Source organism: Zalophus californianus, chromosome X, assembly GCF_009762305.2.
Source record: "Zalophus californianus isolate mZalCal1 chromosome X, mZalCal1.pri.v2, whole genome shotgun sequence".
Taxonomy (NCBI): domain Eukaryota; kingdom Metazoa; phylum Chordata; class Mammalia; order Carnivora; family Otariidae; genus Zalophus; species Zalophus californianus.
Genome location: NC_045612.1, coordinates 5,695,003 through 5,713,347, shown reverse-complemented (window position 1 = coordinate 5,713,347; position 18,345 = coordinate 5,695,003). Strand labels below are relative to the sequence as shown.

At 45.6% G+C, this 18,345-nt stretch overlaps 1 protein-coding gene across 2 annotated transcripts in view; it reads left to right on the top strand.

Moving 5' to 3' along the window:
• AFF2 (AF4/FMR2 family member 2) overlaps nt 1-18,345 on the top strand; it is a 310,627-nt gene that overhangs the window by 141,904 nt on the left and 150,378 nt on the right. Inside the window, exon 4 of one of the 2 annotated variants that reach the window (XM_035725811.1) lies at nt 14,247-14,333. The exons of the other annotated variant lie outside the window; for it this stretch is intronic. Coding sequence (XP_035581704.1) covers nt 14,247-14,333 — 87 coding nt within the window. The remainder of the gene's footprint in view (nt 1-14,246; nt 14,334-18,345) is intronic. 2 annotated transcript variants of the gene reach the window in all.

Here is an 18,345-nt window from a genome sequence, read left to right as displayed (position 1 = left end):
ACCTTTTCCACATCTGCACTTGTCACCTTCGTGTGGTGGGGAGGGCTGCTTCTCATGGCATAATGTGACCATTCCTTAGATCAGAGTCTGTGTCACACTCATCTCTCTGTCCCCTTAGCCTAGCCCAGAAGCCCCTCTACCCGCCCCCCACATGTACACAAAGGTGACAAGTGTAGGTGTATAAGAAGTGCAGAGTAACTGTTTGTTGGGTGACTGAAATTTGTAGAGAAATGGTTAGAGAAAATGGCCTCACAGTGTCATGTCCGCCCTTGGTAAAGTAATAATATGTTTTCCATGGAGCTATTGTAAGTTAATAAGCAGATGATAGTGTTTAGTAAGTGGAATAGTTATACAAATACTAGGCATTATAATGACTCCATTTCTTATTTCTTCAAATAATATATTTAGCGCTACTTTTTGTGCTAGGTTTTTCCATTGCCAAACATTATTTAATACCTTTGCTCTAACCTGTTTTTAATATTGCTCCTCAAAGTACAATAATGTTGGCATTATCACTTTACACAAGGCATTGATTAAAAGCAAAGGTGGAGGCCCCATATGCTACTATAATTGCAGAAAGCCGATTCAAATCTCTTAAATAAAGTTAAAGGGGCTGATCTGGTACCATTCACTGTGCTTATTATCACTGTGGTCACAAGAAAGATGCTTCTATGACATGTGGGTTTTTTCCTCCAGTGAGAGTTTTCCAGACTTTTTTTGTGGCTGAAAACCTGTATGTTGCTTCTAGTAGACACTCTCAGCCTCATAGCAAAGGTTGTGTCAAAACGGAGCGCTCCCCCCAGATCTCCCATTCCTGGGATTAGCATGCTAACACAAACCAGTTCATCCCACTCTCCCCTGGCAACATGTTCATTAGAAATTGCCAGATCACAAAATACAGAACGCAGGTCCCTCAAAAGCTGAGGCAGACAAAGGCATCCTGGCTGTCTGGGCCTCTGGTGGTTTTCTCTGCAATCCCTTCCAACTTCTCAGGACCTGTTGGGACTGGAGAAAACCCAAGGAGCTTGTCTACCCTCAAATTTTGCAGCCTTTTTCCTGCTCTTCAACCCAACAGCCCCCTATAGGGCACAGCCTCATGCACCTAGCACTTTTGATACCAAAGTTAATCGTGGTCTGTGTCACCCAGCCAAGACCACAGAGCCCCTGCCTTTGGAAGAACTGGGATTCAGAGGAAGGCACTGGACTGGGCATCAGGAGACCTCAAAGCTAGGCCTGACCCATCCACGACCTTCTTTTGCAACCCTTGGCTTGTCTCTGGAGCATCATGGGCTTCGGATTTTCCGTCTGTAAAATTGAAGTGTTGACTAGTCTGCTCTGTCCAGGACAGTAACAGTAGCCACATGTGGCTGGTTAGTGAAGTTTAAATGTGTTAAATTATAATAAAAGTTCAGTTCCTCAGTCCATGAGGCACATCGTAAGCACTCAAGGGCCACATGTGGCCAGGGGCTATCACTGGACAGTACAAAATAACAGTATTTCCATCATGGCTGAAAATTCTAGTGAAGCGAACTGCCCCTAGCTTATCTCTTAAGATCTGCTCGGGGTCTTCATTCTGAGTCTGATCATTAAAGAAAACCAAATCTAGTCTTACTTTTTGACTACATACCCTTGACCATGTTTAGAGTTTATCTGAATAATTTATTTCCATCCTGAGGCTTATGTAGAATCTGTTGGTCAAATTCTACTCTAGTTTTGAGTAGTACTCCTACTATATAAAAAAGGACCAAAAATCAGGCTAAGTAGAAAGAGATAAAGTGAACGTCCCACAAAAGAGAGAAGAAGAGAGAAATTGAAGGCAGTGCAGGGGAGTGCCCACCTACACTCCAGGTTTCGGGCAAGTTCCTTCCCCTGTGTTCCATAGGAGTGATCATGCCTTCATCCCCAGGCTCTGGGAGGAAAAAGGGTACATGAGACCCTGGCAGGGCCCCTTCCAGAAGAATGGTACTATAAAAACCCAGCACCTGATTCATATGCACCCCTCCCTCCTTCCCCTCCCTCACTTTCACTCCCCCCTTTCTTTTTTTTTTTTTTAAGATTTTATTTATTTATTTGACACACAGAGAGCGAGCACAAGTAGGCAGAGCGGCAGGCAGAGGGAGAGGGAGAAGCAGGCTCTCCGCTGAGCAGGGAGCCCGACACGGGGCTCGATCCCAGGACCCTGGGATCATGACCTGAGCTGAAGGTAGTCACTTAACCAAGTGAGCCACCCAGGCACCCCTCATTCCCCCCTTTCCTGCCCTCTCCAGCTTGTTCATCTCGTGAGATATTCACCTAAGGCACAACATTAAAGGAAGGACCACAGGCGACACTTGGACAGTTCTGGAGACTTCTCATGACCCGTTACTTCTCAGGGGAAGTTGCTCATTTACACCATGATCTAGTACTATCACAGGGACCCTAGATCTGGATTATTAACCTTGACATGGCCTAAGTCCTGTCAACAGCCACTCATTAGATTCTGCGTTCATGGCAAGGCTCATTTAATAAATCGAGGCTCCTCCTTCCTTAGAAGTGGACTTACTGGCTTTGATTTGCCATCCAGGTTGTGTGGTGCACACACATGACAAATGAATCGAGAAAGTAGCATGAGTAAGGGCAATGCTTTCAAAGTAATTATAAAGTAGCTCCTAAAACTGCCAAAATCTGATTGGCCTACAGAAATGTGACCATGCCTGCTTCCCGCTGTCTGACGATGTTCCCTTTTAGACAGCCCATCCTTATGGAGCTCAGTGGTGGCGAAAGCCCAGAGTGTAAAGCCACCACCTGGACAGAGGTCCTTCATCTGCCACATGCTGGCTGAGTGACTTGTCCAAGAGGTTGCTCTTCGCTGGGACTCGGGAATCTGATCTATGAAATGAGAAGTAGGAGAACTACTTGCCTGGATTCTTGAGTGGGTGAAACATGGTAACATAAATGAAACGTCGAAACATCCAGGGATTTCTAACCACTAAATACATGCAAACTTCTGTTGGATTTAATTGTGACTCTTCTTAATGGTTCAGCAATTCCAAAGATTCTCAAAGGGTGACTTTGAATCCCATGTTTCAGCCCTTCACAGGCTCCCAGTCTGCCTTTGCTGAGGAGTGGGAATTGCCCCTGCAATGGTTTTCCTAATTGTGAAATATATAAGCTCCTTGCGTGTATTTTAATACGGGGCTTTTTTTTTTCTTTTTCATTTTTGACCACTCCATGGTTCATAAGGCACTTTGCAGCTTTTCAAATTGTCACATTTGTTTAATTAGCCCAGAGACCCTGCCACCTCGATTTCTGTCAGCTGTATAACAGTCTCTGTGGGTAGCTTGTAAATCCCTATCCAGGATTGTTTTTAATGATTTTGCACATTTCTTTTCTTTTTGAAAGCACACGAAGGACAGACTAGATGAGCAGGAGGGAGTGGTAAGAGAGGGTGGGGTGCTGTTGCACTGGGGTGAAGCATGTGACTAAAACCCACTAGGAAACCGTGGTCTGAAGCCCAGGGGGAGAGTCCTCCATGTGCATTTATTTACCTCAAGCCCGACGTGACATTTGCTCAGTAGAACATTTCCACGGAAGGGTTTGACAATGTTCTCTTTGGATCTTCTCTTTGGTGCTTTCCTAAATGTATAGCAGGGAGTAAACGTATTGATCTGGTTACCCCCAAGAGATGGTATAGGCTGAAAACAGAGGTTTAAAGAGGATTTAGAGACATCCACGGGCAGTGGATTCCCACACGACCGTGTGGGAGGGGTGGGCGGGGCGGGGGGAGGAGTTGGAAGATGTCCCTTTCTCATGGTGAGAAATGCTTTGGGTGCCTCAAAGATGTCAACGGGAAATTCTTAATAAAAAGACTCTGTGATTGTTACCTTTTTATTAAAACAAACAAACAAACATGACTAGGTGGTGATGCAAGAATCAGATTGGATTTTTGTTTAGTAAATACTTAGTATATAGTATCTCTGTGTTCTGATTTCCAAAGACGTATCATGTCAGTAGCTACTTCTAGCTCATGCAGTTTGGCAGGTGGCTGTTTTCACCGAGGCAGAGAGGGGACAAGCCTTCCAGATTTTAACACAGGATTGAAGCTTTATAGCATGCCTATGGGGCAAGGTTTTATGTCTACACTGCCTGACCCCTAGATTGTTCATATTGAGTTTAGAATGTTCTCTTTCTCCATTAGCCAGACGTCCCTTTAGAAAAAGGTACGGCTCTCACTTGTGCTGCTTCTTTGCCAGTCTTAATATGGAATAAAGAACTATTTATTTCCCATTATTTGAAGTAATTGCAGAAAGAAACTAATCTGAAGAGAGGAGTGAATGTCCCGGCCTTTGAAGAATATTCAGCCTGTTAGGGGCTTGGAATATTCTGAGGGGGCTTTCTGAATCAATTTCACTGAGGCCTGGTCGTTGTGGTAACGTTATTAAATTCAGGCGACTGCAAAGAATTTGATGCCTCTGTTGGCTTATTTTTATTTTGTTTACTTTTTAAAAAGATTTCATTTATTTATTTGTTTGTTTGTTTATTTATTTACTTGAGAGAGGGAGCACAAGCAGGGAGAGGCGCAGAGGGAGAAGGAGAGGGAGAAGCAGACTGCCCGCTAAGTGGGGAGCCTGAAGCGGGGCTCCATCCCAGGACTCCGAGATCATGACCTGAGCCAAAGGCAGGCGCTTAACCCACTGAGCTGCCCAGGTGCCCCTGGCTTATTTTTATTTTTACTTGGGGGGGCAGTGTGTTGATGGGGGAGGAGGGCCTGGTGTTCAATAGCTAGAGGAACACCTTAGGATCAGTTTGTTAGTTAATTTCATGTGAATGAGGCAAACCGGTTCCCTTTCATCCCCTTGGCGCTGTAATTCTGTGATTCTGAGAGACGATTCCGTGCAAATCATATTGGCTGGAGTTTCAGCTGTATTAGTGGCCTGACGCCTTATTTTTACTGAGCTCAGAAATAATGAGAGAGCAAAGCAATTTAGCCTTTGTTCCTTCTAAAAGCCGTTGTCATGAACTCCTCATTACCATTTTTCTTAATGTGATAAGTGTAAACTACAAGAAAGCTATCATGTATGAAAAGCTACAGCAACCCTTAGAAAGGAATACTGACGCCTTGTGTAAGTCTTTAAAAAGGCTCAGACTGGGGATTGCACGAAATGTCTCCTCCTGTCTCTCTTTGCCTGGACTTGCCTTTCACTTAGTGTAGAAGCCGCGGCTCTGCACTTGCAGCCTCGATCTGTCTGTCCCGCAATGTGAGATCAAGCACATCTCTTTGGTGATTTCTGGAACATGATCACAAATTGAATGTGACTCTTTTTTTTTTTTTTCCAAAGCCAATTCTGATGGGTTTATTTTAGTTCTACTTTTGAACAATAACTAATAATTATTATCTTATACCCATTCCAATTACAAATACTCTAGTTACCTAGATAGAGCCCATCTGCGCCTCGTGCCTGGATCTGGTCCAGCTACCTGACTCTTATGTACCTTGCAGAGAGTAGACACACAATAAATGTTTTCTTGGATGAATGAAACTAAATGTAGATCATTAAAGATGGTGCTGGGGGAGCAGCCAATGAAGGTGTGTGAATTTTATCAGATTGCTTTGGCTGACCTGGAGCTAAAAGAGCAAATTAGAGGTTCACCATAAAGAATTCTTTCTTGTTATGAGGGTATGGTGTGTCATTCCTTCCAGTGAAGTTGCTCTGGAAAAAAAAAATGGCTATACTATTATATTATATTTTAAATGATGGTCATTTGGATGTAGTTGATGGCAAAATTATTTGAAACATAAAAGCTAGAAACTGAACAGAGAAGTTTAAAAATCGCTTTTGAAAACGAGTAACAGTGACAAAATTAGCTTCTGGATGAAAGAAACAAGTTCCTGAGTTAGAAAGGGAAGACATGACCTTCAGGAAACCTCAGAATCCTCTGATGCCTGGACTGAACCACGGAGCAGAAGCCCTCTACCTGGGTTTCCTCTTTGCTCCTGATCTCTCTGCAAAAGCATTTCTCGATGGCCAGTACTTACAGTTCTTACTCTTGAACCTGTGCTAATTTTGTCTTTACTGAAGAAGGCAATTTAGATTGAAATCAATCTAGCAACGTTTCCTAATGGGGTGGCCAGTCTTCTGTACTGACTGGTTCAACTAATAGAGACAAATGTCCTGAGAAGGATCCAAATTTACAAGGCAATCGTCTATTGGGTGTCAAACCCCATTAATTGGGTGGGCCGTGGCCTCAGGTTGCCGCTGCCAAAAACACATGCAGACCTCCATGGGTCCGGTTGAATTCTGCCCGGTATGTCACCATGGTGGTCTGCCCACTTGTTGCTGCCTTTGCAAAAGCGTCTTGGTGGACTCTGAATATGGAGAATCTGACAAGTAACTGCTCATGGCCATACACATCCCCGTTTTATATTTAGTGAATGAAGCGGAATCCATTGCATCTGGCAATGGCAAGAAGGTGGACTGATTGTCTGAATGGACACCCGGTGAAACCGCAGGGTCACTGATCACCGTGCTCCCCAACTGTAAATTTGAATTAGGCCCTTTTAAAGTAGAATCCTGGTTGGGAGGGTACCAAGATGAAGGCAGCCAGTGTGAGCTGGACCTTTTGCATGTACAGCCCTAGGGCTGATGGAGAAAATTTCCAGATTCCCTGAAACAGCAGCCAGGGGACTGAAGAGTTTTGAATGAAACAGTCAGTTATTTATTTGAAGAAAGAAATAGTGCCAGGGATTTTATACCATGCCAGTGAAATCATAACTTAGTGATTAGAAACTTTTAAAAGAATCTGCCTTTTTTTTTTTTTTTTTTGATGAATTGCATTTTGTGTTGGCCCATTGTTGGGAAGTTATGTTTAATAGGAGAGTTGATCTGATACTTCTTCCCTACTGGCACTTGCATAGAAATCGGGGATGCAGTCTCAGGAGACTGTCTTAAGACCATTCCAAAGAGAAGAATATTAATTCAATTTCAAGGAACAGCACTGTGACCACTAGAGAGGCTTGGCAGGAGTATTAGTGATCAAGCGCAGAGAAGTCTATGGTTCCACTGTTGTTGGATTTTCCAAGAGCTGAGCAAACAATCAGACAAATGGGGCTGTCAGCTGTCTCACTGTGAGTGAGATAGTGGGCCCTCCCTAGTACTCCCCCCCGCCCACTGTCCCTGGGAGCGTGATGAATTTCCTTAGCCAATTTGGTCAGCCATGTTTGTATGTCATGTAAAATAAACAACAAACAACAAACCCTGCTGTTTCAGATTCAGTTTTGCATCATAAATATCCTCGACGTTACCGAGATGAAGAATATAATCATAGGCTTATGGAAGGCAGGACAGTTGGTCCTTAACCTCCCTGCTCTCCCTTTCTGGGAATCCCTTTAAATCTCCTGCCTTTAGAGATGGGCCCCCATGCCTTCTAAAACAATAGGCTCCATGTTTGGAAAGCCCACAGGAGTGGAAAATCTTTTATGATTTTGAGCTGAAATGGGTCCCCTGGTAACTTCTACCCATAGGGCGAGTCCTAACCTCTTGGTCCATAAAGCAGGTCCCAGATTTCTTCCACATGAGAAGCCCTGAGGGTATTTGAAGGCACCTCCCAGACCTTCCCTCTGCCTCCCTCTGCTGTAGACTAAACGTTCTCTTTTAAAGTGCGTGTATGCATGTGATGAGCTTTCCAAGCTCTTGTGGTTCTCATAGCTGTCCCTAGTAAGAGAGTGCCATAGTCCGGTGCCCCTGCTGAAACGGGCCATCTGAGCCGGCGCTATCTTTCCGATGTGCTCCGTCCCATACAGTGTACGAGTGTGTGCAATCAACTACCAGCTGACAACCACACTGTGGGTGTTTAAAACCCTTGAGGTTTTAGCCTGTGAATTACAGCTAAGTCAGCTCGGCTGCCTCATTCTGCACATTTACGCATGGCTTGTGGCACATCACCGTGGTTTTCGTGTACCTCTGCTAAAATTCATCTTCTTGGCTTCAGGCCAGGTTTGCAAGATCTTTCCAAATATTGATTATTTGCCGTTTAGTGTCACCCACAATTTTGATAAGCAGATATTCTGTATGTTCTTAAGTTATTGGTGAAATGAGATAGTGTTTCCGACAGTTATTTCTTACACTCAAAAAGCGCAATACAAAATAAGGCCTTATTATCATGAAAACTGGTAAACAGGGAAGGACCACCAATGACAGAGCCCTGTGGAATGCCTCTAGAGGCAGCCTTCTAGGTTGACCTTCTTTACTCAACAATTTGCGTAAGCGTACTCAGCTACTCTGTAAATCCACCTCAGAGCTCGATAATGCACCTCACATACCCCCACCCTTAGCTGTAGGAGTTCTGTGTGAGGTTTAGTAGATGCCTTCCTGATGCCAAGATGTGCTATGGCCATCTCCCAGTCTCCCAACTAGGATCTCATTTCCCGAGTGCTGTCCACGTTCTAGACTGTGGCCTGGCCAGGGTTAAAAGGGCCCGGTAGCTCTTCCCACATGCCCTGCTTCCTTGCACGGGAACTTTTCCTACCCTGGCCAGAGGGCTCCATCCTCCAGCCTTTGTCCTCCCAGGCTAGGAAGGAGAGCCTGCCAAGAGAAGCAGGCAGGTGCATGTTTCTGCAGGGGCTGCACGCTGGTCGGCCGCACCGGGAGTCGTGGCCTGTGCAGACTACAGTCGGCGTGCGGGTCCTCTCCCAGCTGACTGCTCGGCTCCCTGCGGGGGCCCCACGCCAAGCCTGCTCCAGCGCCCACGGTCCATTTCCTGTTGAACAGCCAGCCCACTGCTGCTGCAGAGAACGGTGCTAATACTCTCAGGGAGAAGCAAAACCTCCCACAGGCCAGCTAGCAATTGATAGCGGATTGAGGACTGAGGAATTCTCCTGAGGCCCGATTCTCTGGGCCAGCCCTGCTGGGGACCTCAAGGGCCCTTGCCCCTTACTGCCTAGCAGCCCTCATGCCTCATTCCACGTCACTCCCCATTTCTCGCTCCTCAGAGAACCATCAGGGCCCATGGATACAAAGGTTCTAAATCATTTATGCAAGCAAATTAGGTTTTCTGGTAAGTTATTGCCAGCCCCCCACCCCCTACCCGCACACACACGGGGTTTTGTGCTGGAGGAGGGAGGGCCCTTTGGCTAAAGAAGCAAGATTGGGCTCTAGTGAACACACCCACTTGCAGAGTCGGGACCCATGGGCTGGACTCCCTAGTTTCAGGTTTTTGTCAGTTTTGGAGAAAAAGGAAGGTGCTGATGTTCCTGCGTCCTTAAGCCCTGGCGGCATGTCAGACCGCGCGGTGTATGTATTTACTTTCCTATTCCGCTTCCTGGAACTAAAAACAGGAAGAAAATTATCCCCTCCCCCAATGGAAGTTGGAGTCCAAGGTCATGTAAGTCCAGGTCTCTGTGAAAATAAACTCCAACCTGATTTTGTGGACTTCCTCTATTCAATCATATTTGTGTTTTAAAACCACTCAGCTGTTCCCACGTACTGTTATCCTTAATCACAAGAATTTGTACTCCCCAAATTGCAGCTATTTTATTCTTAGCATTTCAGCAGAGGGAAGGGGCACGGTGTACAGAGCCCCTCTCATCTGGAGCCCTGGACAGAGCCTGAGCTGCCTGTCTGCTAGGCTCATGCTGGCAATGCTCGGGCTCTGCTCGCAGGGCTCGTCGCGATGAGTCTTGGGCGTGTTCGACACCGTGCTATCCAGACCCCTTGCCCGTGCAGTAGCTCCCTGTCCCCTATGTCAGGCCTATGGACATGGTGGCAGAGGTTAACAGATTTGACAGCTGGAGAGCCCCCAGAGGCCATCTCAGCCAAAGCCCACGTGCTGTAGGGAGGAACACTGAGGCTCAGAGAAGGCAAACAACTTGATCGGGGCCACTCAGGTAGCTTTTGGCCAAACTGGGACATGAGTTAACCTCTCCTTACTCTTAGTCCAGGGATCTTTGAGGATCTTTCTGACTCTGACAACAGCAATGAATGAGAATGAAATACGTAAATATTACCATTGCATTCATTAAGATGGTTATTTGAAAACTTAATCATCTCTTCAGTTAACTTTTCGAGGTAAGGACCTTAATATTTATGTTATGCTGTTTAACCTAAACATACACTGCTTGAACATCTACTATATGCCACGTAAAATGTTAGCCTCTGGAAGGAATACACATGCAGACACACACACGTATGTGCACACCTGCGGCTCCTCTCACCTTCACTATGAAGCCTTTCCCCAAAGCCTCACACAATGGATTCCTTCCGACACGCCTCTGCACATTCCCCTCTCAAGCACCTCAAGCAGAGTGAGCTCTTCTCTGGGAGTATCTTGACTTTTCATCCTTTCTAGATCCCAGTGACTTGTACATGATGACTACTCGGTAGAAGTTAGTAGAACAAAATGCAGGGCATCCACCAAACAGACCCAGGCATTTACTAATTGCGTGGCCCTGAACAAGTCACTTGACCTCTTTGTGTCTCCAAAGGAGCATGATGGTAAACCCTGCCTCTTTAGTTTGTAGCACACAAAGACTGAGTGTGGAAACTGAGCTCTTGGCACACTGTAAGCCCTTGGTGAATCTTGGTATGATTCTTCTTATTACTATTAATTCAAACACAGAAACTTCAGACGCTAATAATAATATCTCATATTCACCAGTTACTACATGCTAGGCACTGGAGATACAAAGTTGAGTATGACAAGGCTTGGGACAACATCCTAGTTACTACAAAGGAGAGCCAGCCAGACAGCTCTGTGTAAAGAGAGTCTGGAATCCAGACCTTCTTCTGCGCCTCAGCTGGTGGTGCACCCAGCTTGTGTGTCCAAGTCCAGCAAAGTGATTCTCCCCACAAGTTGTTTTGGATTCATTAGAGTCCTAGCCATGAACCATGGTATGGATAATATGGTGGAGAAGCAATCACTGGTGGAAAATTGGGCCTTATCTGGGGCGCTTGGGTGGCTCAGTTGGTTGAGCGTTCAACTCTTGATTTTTGGCTCAGGTCATGATCTCAAGAGTCAGAAGACTTGATCCTCTTGTCGGGCTCCACGCTCAGCAGGAGTCTGCTTGAGATTCTCTCCCTCTCCCTCAGCCCCCCTCCACCCCACTCCTCTCAAGTAAGTAAATACATTTAAAAAAAAAAGAAAAAGAGGGGTGCCTGGGTGGCTCAGTCAGTTGAGTGTCCGACTCTTGGTTTCAGCTCAGGTCATGATCTCAGGGCCGTGGGATCGAGCCCTGCATCAGGCTCTGTGGTCAGCATGGAATCTGTTTGAGGTTCTCTCTCTCCTTCTGCCCCTCCCCCCATTCATGCTCTAAATAAATAAGTAAATAAATAAAATCTTAAAAAAAGAAAAAGAAAATTCAGCCTTTTCTGATTTTTCTGGGTCTGACTTTGAAGTCTTCAGCTCACATTAATAAACATCCACGCTGTTGTTAGAGATTACCTAGAATGCTCTGTTGCTTGTGAAACCTATTCTCTGTCAAATGCTGAAAAGATAACACATCATTACTTACTTAGTCCTTTCTCCATTAACCATGTTAGTCAACTCTACAGCAACAGTCAACCTATCTGGTGTAGCAGAATGTGCACTTTGGAACTGGTTACCAGCATTCGCTCACCACTGCCTAATGGGAAGATGAGCCCCTGCTTTATTTCTCTCTCGGGGAGGATTGAGGGAGCCCAGAGATGAAGGAGTTTCAGAGCCATCTCATGCACGTGCGTGCATGCAAGTGTGTGCATGTCTGTGTGTGTGTGTGAGGTTTATTTTTTGTTAATGGAGGAGTGATGCTTGGTGTTCAGCATGGGTACTCAGCACTGGAGCCTGTTGTAAAAGCTTTAGCAACACTGTGCAGCAGGTGCTCATCCTACCTGAAGAATAGGCAGACTTAGTACAGCTGGATAAAGGTGCATGGGGGTTCTTATCTTGGGAATAGCAAGAACATAAAAATAGATTAATATCCTTCAAGTGTGAATGAAAAGGATGACAATGGAAAATCTGCTGTGAGCTTTCCACACTTTACAGGTCTAGCTCATTTTGAGAAGTGAAAGAGCTTGCTCCAACGTTCCTTGCTGAAGATAGCCTTTCAGGAAATTATATTCCTTTCAACTGCATCTTCCCTACTTTAATCAAATGCATCAGTGGTAACACAGAATCGGCTTGCCATTTCATGAAATCTCACGTTTCCGATGCAGAGAATCAGTTGTAATTGAAAATGCAAACGTGGTCACAGTTCTATGTGGCCTGGCCAGCAGGGTGGTGTGCTTGGATGGCGATTCAAGATAATCCCATTATGCCACAGAGTAAATTTGAGAAGGGAGTTCATCCTTCCAGGTGTCTGAAACACCTTTTCATAAACCCAGAGACACACCTCTAAAGCCAGTGGTGAAAAGGGATGTGACGGAGCCTCTCATTGATGGAGGTGTACTCCCTAGTTGCTGATAAGAGACAACATTTCTTGATCCCAGGCTGGGGCCTTACTGCCCCTTGGTTAGCTCCGGCTAAATAATAGGACCTGTATGTTTTACATGGGACAGATTTTGGAGAAGACCAGCCTTTGTCGGAAAAAGAAAACACCTAACATGTAAAAGAAATCATTCAGTAATTGGAATTGGGCTTTAAACTGTTGTCACGGAGAGTTACTTTGGGCCAGTTTTGATGAATGCATAAGTAGCATACAAACGTTATCAACTGCATACAAATGCACAACTCAAAAACACTTGAAAATAGTCTCTCTCTTAAGTAGGTTAAGCATCCCCTCTAAATCTTGTATGCATTTTTAATGTCCTTAGCGCCTCCTTTTAAATAGTGCTAGGTAGACTCCAATCTGTGTCAGCCCTTGTCTGAATCATACTTACACATTCTGCTTCAGCGCTGCCACTGTGAATGAATCCGTCAAGTATCTCCCTGCATTACAGCTCTTCATACATCAAAGGCTCTTTTTGAACTGGGTAATTATAGAAGGGGGAAAAAAAAAAACCTGTTTTAGTGCTACCTGAGAGTTCTTATTAATATTACCTTTGAAATGACTAATTATGTTACCCATAAAGATTGGGGAAAAGTATTATGTAACTGACTCATTAAGAAAAGGCCTTTCATCAACTTTGATCCTCTCCACTCTTCCCCAAAGCTCGCCTTTTTTTTTCCCATTATTGCATTGATTTTTATGTTGAATGTTTATACACCAGAATGTCTGATGAATGCAACATAGGCTGGCCCCCTCCTGCTTCACAAACTTTGTCATCTCTGCTGCTGGGACGTTGAGCCTGTGATTTAATTACCCCTCATCTTCAGGTAAAGCATGTTGGCCACGAGCCCTAAGACTCAGTCAAGATTTGAACAGCAAGCAGCTCTTTTCAAACCAAGGGTTTGAAGGGATCGAGAAGGTGCCCCTGCTGATAATGGAGAGTGGGAACCTCAGGGGCTTCTCCTTCCTACGTTGAGACTCGAACGCACGGGAACGCCGTGTGTCTGGCTGGGCGGAACAATGCTACTGATCTCGTCGTAACCTCCTCTGTGAATGAGAACGAGTTCTCCTCAGTGGCCTCATCTTTGCATGGAAAAATCAACGGCACGTGCCTAATCTTGTCAGTGTGAGGCTCCGCCAAGAGAAAGGAGTATCAGAGTATCCGGAGCGAGGGTAGTGACGGTGCTGCCCTCCCCCGGAGATGGCAGATCACACCCGAAACAGGACACCAGGAGATGGAAAAGCCCCATCAGGAGGCCCTCCTGGGAGCGCCTAAGAGGGTTGACAGAATGCAGAACCCAAGCATTAGAAGGGAAGTCAAAGGTTCCCAATGAATGAGTGAACAAGCTCCAAATGTCTCAGAGTAAAGGCAGCACCAGGGGATGGGATTGCTGTCTTCCACCAGCCGAAGGCTTGTCATGCGAAAGAAGAGGAGATGAGATGTGTTCTGTGCCGTTCCAAAGTACAATCCATAGGTAGAAGCTCCTGGGAGACAGGCGTTCAGCTCACAACTAGGAGCAATAGTGTGATCAGGCTGTCTCACTGTGGGACTGGCTGCTTCAAGCATTAGTGAGCTCCCTGTCCCTGGCTCTGTGCGAGTGGATGTCGTATGGCCCCTTGCGTTGTAGATAGGCTTCAAGCAGCAGGACGGGGCAGGGGAAAGGAGGGAATTGATTTAAGTTCCCCTGAAAACAATTAAGGTCAACTGAGTCCGTAAGTATTTATAAAGGGCCCTACTGTATTCAGTGCCAAGAAAGTGTCTGATTTGCTAAATGCCCCCAAATAAAGTTGCTTTGTTTTTCCTCACCAGGAGATGACCCATTCCTGGCCTGCTCCTCTCACTGCCATGCATACTTCCGGAAACTCTGAGAAGAACACACTTTCCATCCCGGGACAGGTTGATTCTCTTGCTGCCTCCATTTTCCTTTATCTTGTACCAGTCTTCCAACTGGAGTCTTAAAAATACAAATAGCCTCGGTGTTCTAGTGCCATAACATCTAGACTTCCGCGGGGCGCCTGGGTGGCTGGCCCAGTTGAGCGCCCGACCCTTGGTTTCGGCTCAGGTCATGATCTCAGGGTCATGAGATCAAGCCCCGCATTGGGCTCCGTGCTCAGCGCAGAGTCGGCTTGAGATTCTTCCTCCCTTCCTCTCCCTCCCCCTCTGTTCCTCTCTAAAATAAACAAACAAATAGAATCTTTTAAAAAAATCTATACTTCTTCCTGCCCCTCAGAATGTTAATATAAATCTCATTTTTCCTGAAGGAGAGTCTCTTTTTTTTTAAGATTTTATTTATTTATTTGAGAGAGAGAGAGCGAGCAAGTGAGAGAGTGAGAGAGAGAGAACATGAGCAGAGGGAGAGGGAGAAGCAGACCCCCCGCTGAGCAGGGAACCCGATGTGGGTCCGGATCCCAGGACCCCAGGATCAGGACCTGAGCCCAAGGCAGACACTTAACTGACTGAGCCACCCAGGCGCCTCCCGAAGGAGAGTCTTTAAGAGCATATATACGCAGATGCTGCTGGCCTGTGTATGGTACCACCTAGAGTCCTGCCCCTGTCCAAGGTACTGTGCTCAGAACGATGAATCAGAAGAGTGAGCTCATCCCTTAAGACCAACGAGGTGATGTAACAAGAACGTCCAAGATTTTTTTTGATTAAAAAAACCTATACTCTTCACCCTAACGGGTCAATTTTCAATTTTGCATATCACCTTCCAGTCCTTGCTCACAAGCACACAGATCTTTACATGCCAACACATAATATGGATAGAACTTCTTCTTCAGTTCTGTTGTCAAATGTTTAATTTTTTTCCTCACCTGCTCCCAGTAAGAATGTTTTTCTCAACATCAGGTTTTAAAATGCCTAAATAACCACGGCTATTTTAATAACATGCTTTAAAAGGAAAAGTAATGTCTTTCTCCCTTCCTTCCTTCCATCCAATTAACCATCCATTCATCCATCCATCTATTTATTCAGAAACCATTTTCTGAGGGCATACAATAGACTTAAAGTTGGGGATGAAGAAAAACCCTCCACGGGTTATTAGCTAAATGACAAAACAGTGCAGGAGGCGTCTGCGTAGAGAATAGAAAGTTCAGAGAAGTATCTGACAGCCCCCGGGTGTTGAGGAAGTGCTCAGAGAGGTGGCAGCATTTGTAGGATGCCTACAACTTTGACAGGTGGAGAAGGGCCCAAGAGAAGAACACTCCACACAGAAGAACAGGATGGGCCAAGGCACGAAGAGCGGAGGGTTCATGATGGCATGATCCATACCGGGGTGGTCTCGAGTGGCTGGTTCAGAGTTTGTGTAATGGGAAGTGGAGAGAGATCTGAACCCCAGGCAAATGAGTGCATCTTTGTAATTTAGACCTTGAGTGTCAGCCAAGGAGTTTAGACTTACTTGTGGAAGGAGAAACCCAGGCATCCTTCAGTTTCTAGAGTCATGAGTTTAACAGTAACATTGGCCTAAACTGCATTTAGTGATCCCCGCCCGCCTTTGAAAGGGGTCAGAAGTAAGTGGGCAGCAACCCTCTCTGTCCGCGTCCGGTGTGTGTGTCATCCCCTCCTGTATGCCCACTGTCCCTCCTCCCTAGCTTCCCAGCCAAGGGATCCATCCAGGCTTTTCAGGCGTTGAATCCAACACTGGTTCAGCAATTGCAGTGTTTTCAGCTGTGTTCTCCAATTTCAGAGATAATTTGCGCAAGTTGCAATTTTGACATTTACAAGTGTATACAATAGAACCGGTTGTTTAAATAGGCTTTTGTAGTAAGTGCACAATTTGGAATCAGGCACGATTTGCATTTTCTGCCAATTATCTGTGCTCCCATCGACCGCATGATAAAGGTAGAGGCAACTGGCATAAAATGGTGAAACCAGGAAGGCTACACACCCACTCTTTTGTTTCACTTGGTTCCTGCCAAAATGTTGGTTTGAAAGAAAAGTACATCAACAACATAATGCCACGATGTGCCTCGCCTCATTCTACACACATAATATCTAGTAAATAATTCAATCCTCATTACAACCCAAAGAGATTGGTAATTCGACTCTCCCTAATTCACAGAGGAGGAAACTGAGGCACGGAGTAAAGTCATGTGCTCCGAATCACCCAACTAACAAATCAGGGAACCAGGTGTTGTGGCGATCTGTTTATCACACAGATTTACAGATGCCTCGGTTCCAATTCCATTTTCCAAAACGTGGCCATGTATAGTTAATACACAGGCCTGGGTGACCCCCCCTTTCCTCAGTGTTTGCCCCGGACCTAGGTGACACCACCCTCTCAGAAAGCATTCATTTCGTACATTTATGTTAGAGCTGGAGCTGCCCTGGGAGCTGCAGACCTGGCTGCTTTTAATCCTGGCTCTGCCAATCGCTAGCTCGGTGGTCCTGCTCCAGTTCGTCCGAGCCTCAGTTTCCCCATCTGCACTATCTGTGTGTGTGTCTGTGCACGCACACCTGCGGGCACTATATAATCCCAATGGATTTTTCAGGTCAGGTAGTCAGGGAGTCTGCAGACTTACAAAAACAGACACAGTTGAAAATTCCCAACTTACTGAAGTTTACTTCTCCATCCCAAATTGAAAATGCTGTGCTTTCTCATAGGGAATGGAAGGGCTCATGAGGAAGGGGGTACGTTGCTAAGCAGAGGGGGGTGGCTAATAGTGTCCTCAGGAGCAGTTCAGTAAAGCCTTCGTGGAGGTAATCGAACTCCAGAGAGAGGCTGGCAAACTACAGCCCACGCGTGGGCTTTTAGATTTTTAAATGGTTAGGATTTTCAAAAGAAGAAGAACGTGAATAGTTATGAATATTATGAGTCACCATGAATGGTATGAAATAACATGAGTGATACGAAATTGAAATTTCAGTGTCTATAGCTCAAGCTTTCTTGGAATCCAGCCACACTGATTCATTTACGGATTAGCTGTGGCCACTCGCACTACAGCGGCAGAGTTGAGTAGTTATGACAAAGACTGTATCCCGCCCTCCCCCCCAAGCTTAAAATCTTTAGTACCGGGTGCCTGGGTGGCTCAGTTGGTTAAGCGACTGCCTTCGGCTCAGGTCATGATCCTGGAGTCCTGGGATCGAGTCCCACATCGGGCTCCCTGCTCGGCAGGGAGTCTGCTTCTCCCTCTGACCCTCCTCCCTCTCGTGCTCTCTATCTCTCATTCTCTCTCTCTCAAATAAATAAAAATTAAAAAAAAAAATCTTTAGTACCCAGTCCTTTACAGGAAAAATTTGCCAACCCCTGCTCTAGAATCTAGATCCTGTGGGAGCGTCTGACTGTGGGATTATCATCAAAGTTATTATTGAAAATACTCTCACTTAAGTTTGTGAAAACAATTTGACATCATTGTATTCTATTACTAAAATTACTGATGTGACATGCCTGTGAAAGAAATGCACAGATCAAAGTCAGGCCCCTTTTTAAAAATTTGTGTTATGGGCATCACCAGTTATGGCATGAACAAGGCAGATTTTTCCGACAACCAGACTATTTCCAAACGGGGCTGGGTGTGTTTGTACAGTAACTTGGGTGATATCCAAAGGTGTTTCATTTGTTTGGATTTCTGGTTTTAAAAATCTTACCCCGCTTAACATTAAAAATGGTATCAAGGGGCACCTGGGCAGCTCACTCGATAGAGCATCTGGCTCTTGATCTCGGGGTTGTGAGTTCAAGCTCCACATTGGGTGTGGAGCCTACTTAAAAAAAAAAAAAAAAAAGTATCAAGAATACATACCGGGCGCCTGGGTGGCTCAGTTGATTAAGCGACTGCCTTCGGCTCAGGTCATGATCCTGGAGTCCCGGGATCGAGTCCCGCATCGGGCTCCCTGCTCGGCGGGGAGTCTGCTTCTCCCTCTGACCCTCTTCCTTCTCGTGCTTTCTATCTCTCATTCTCTCTCTCAAATA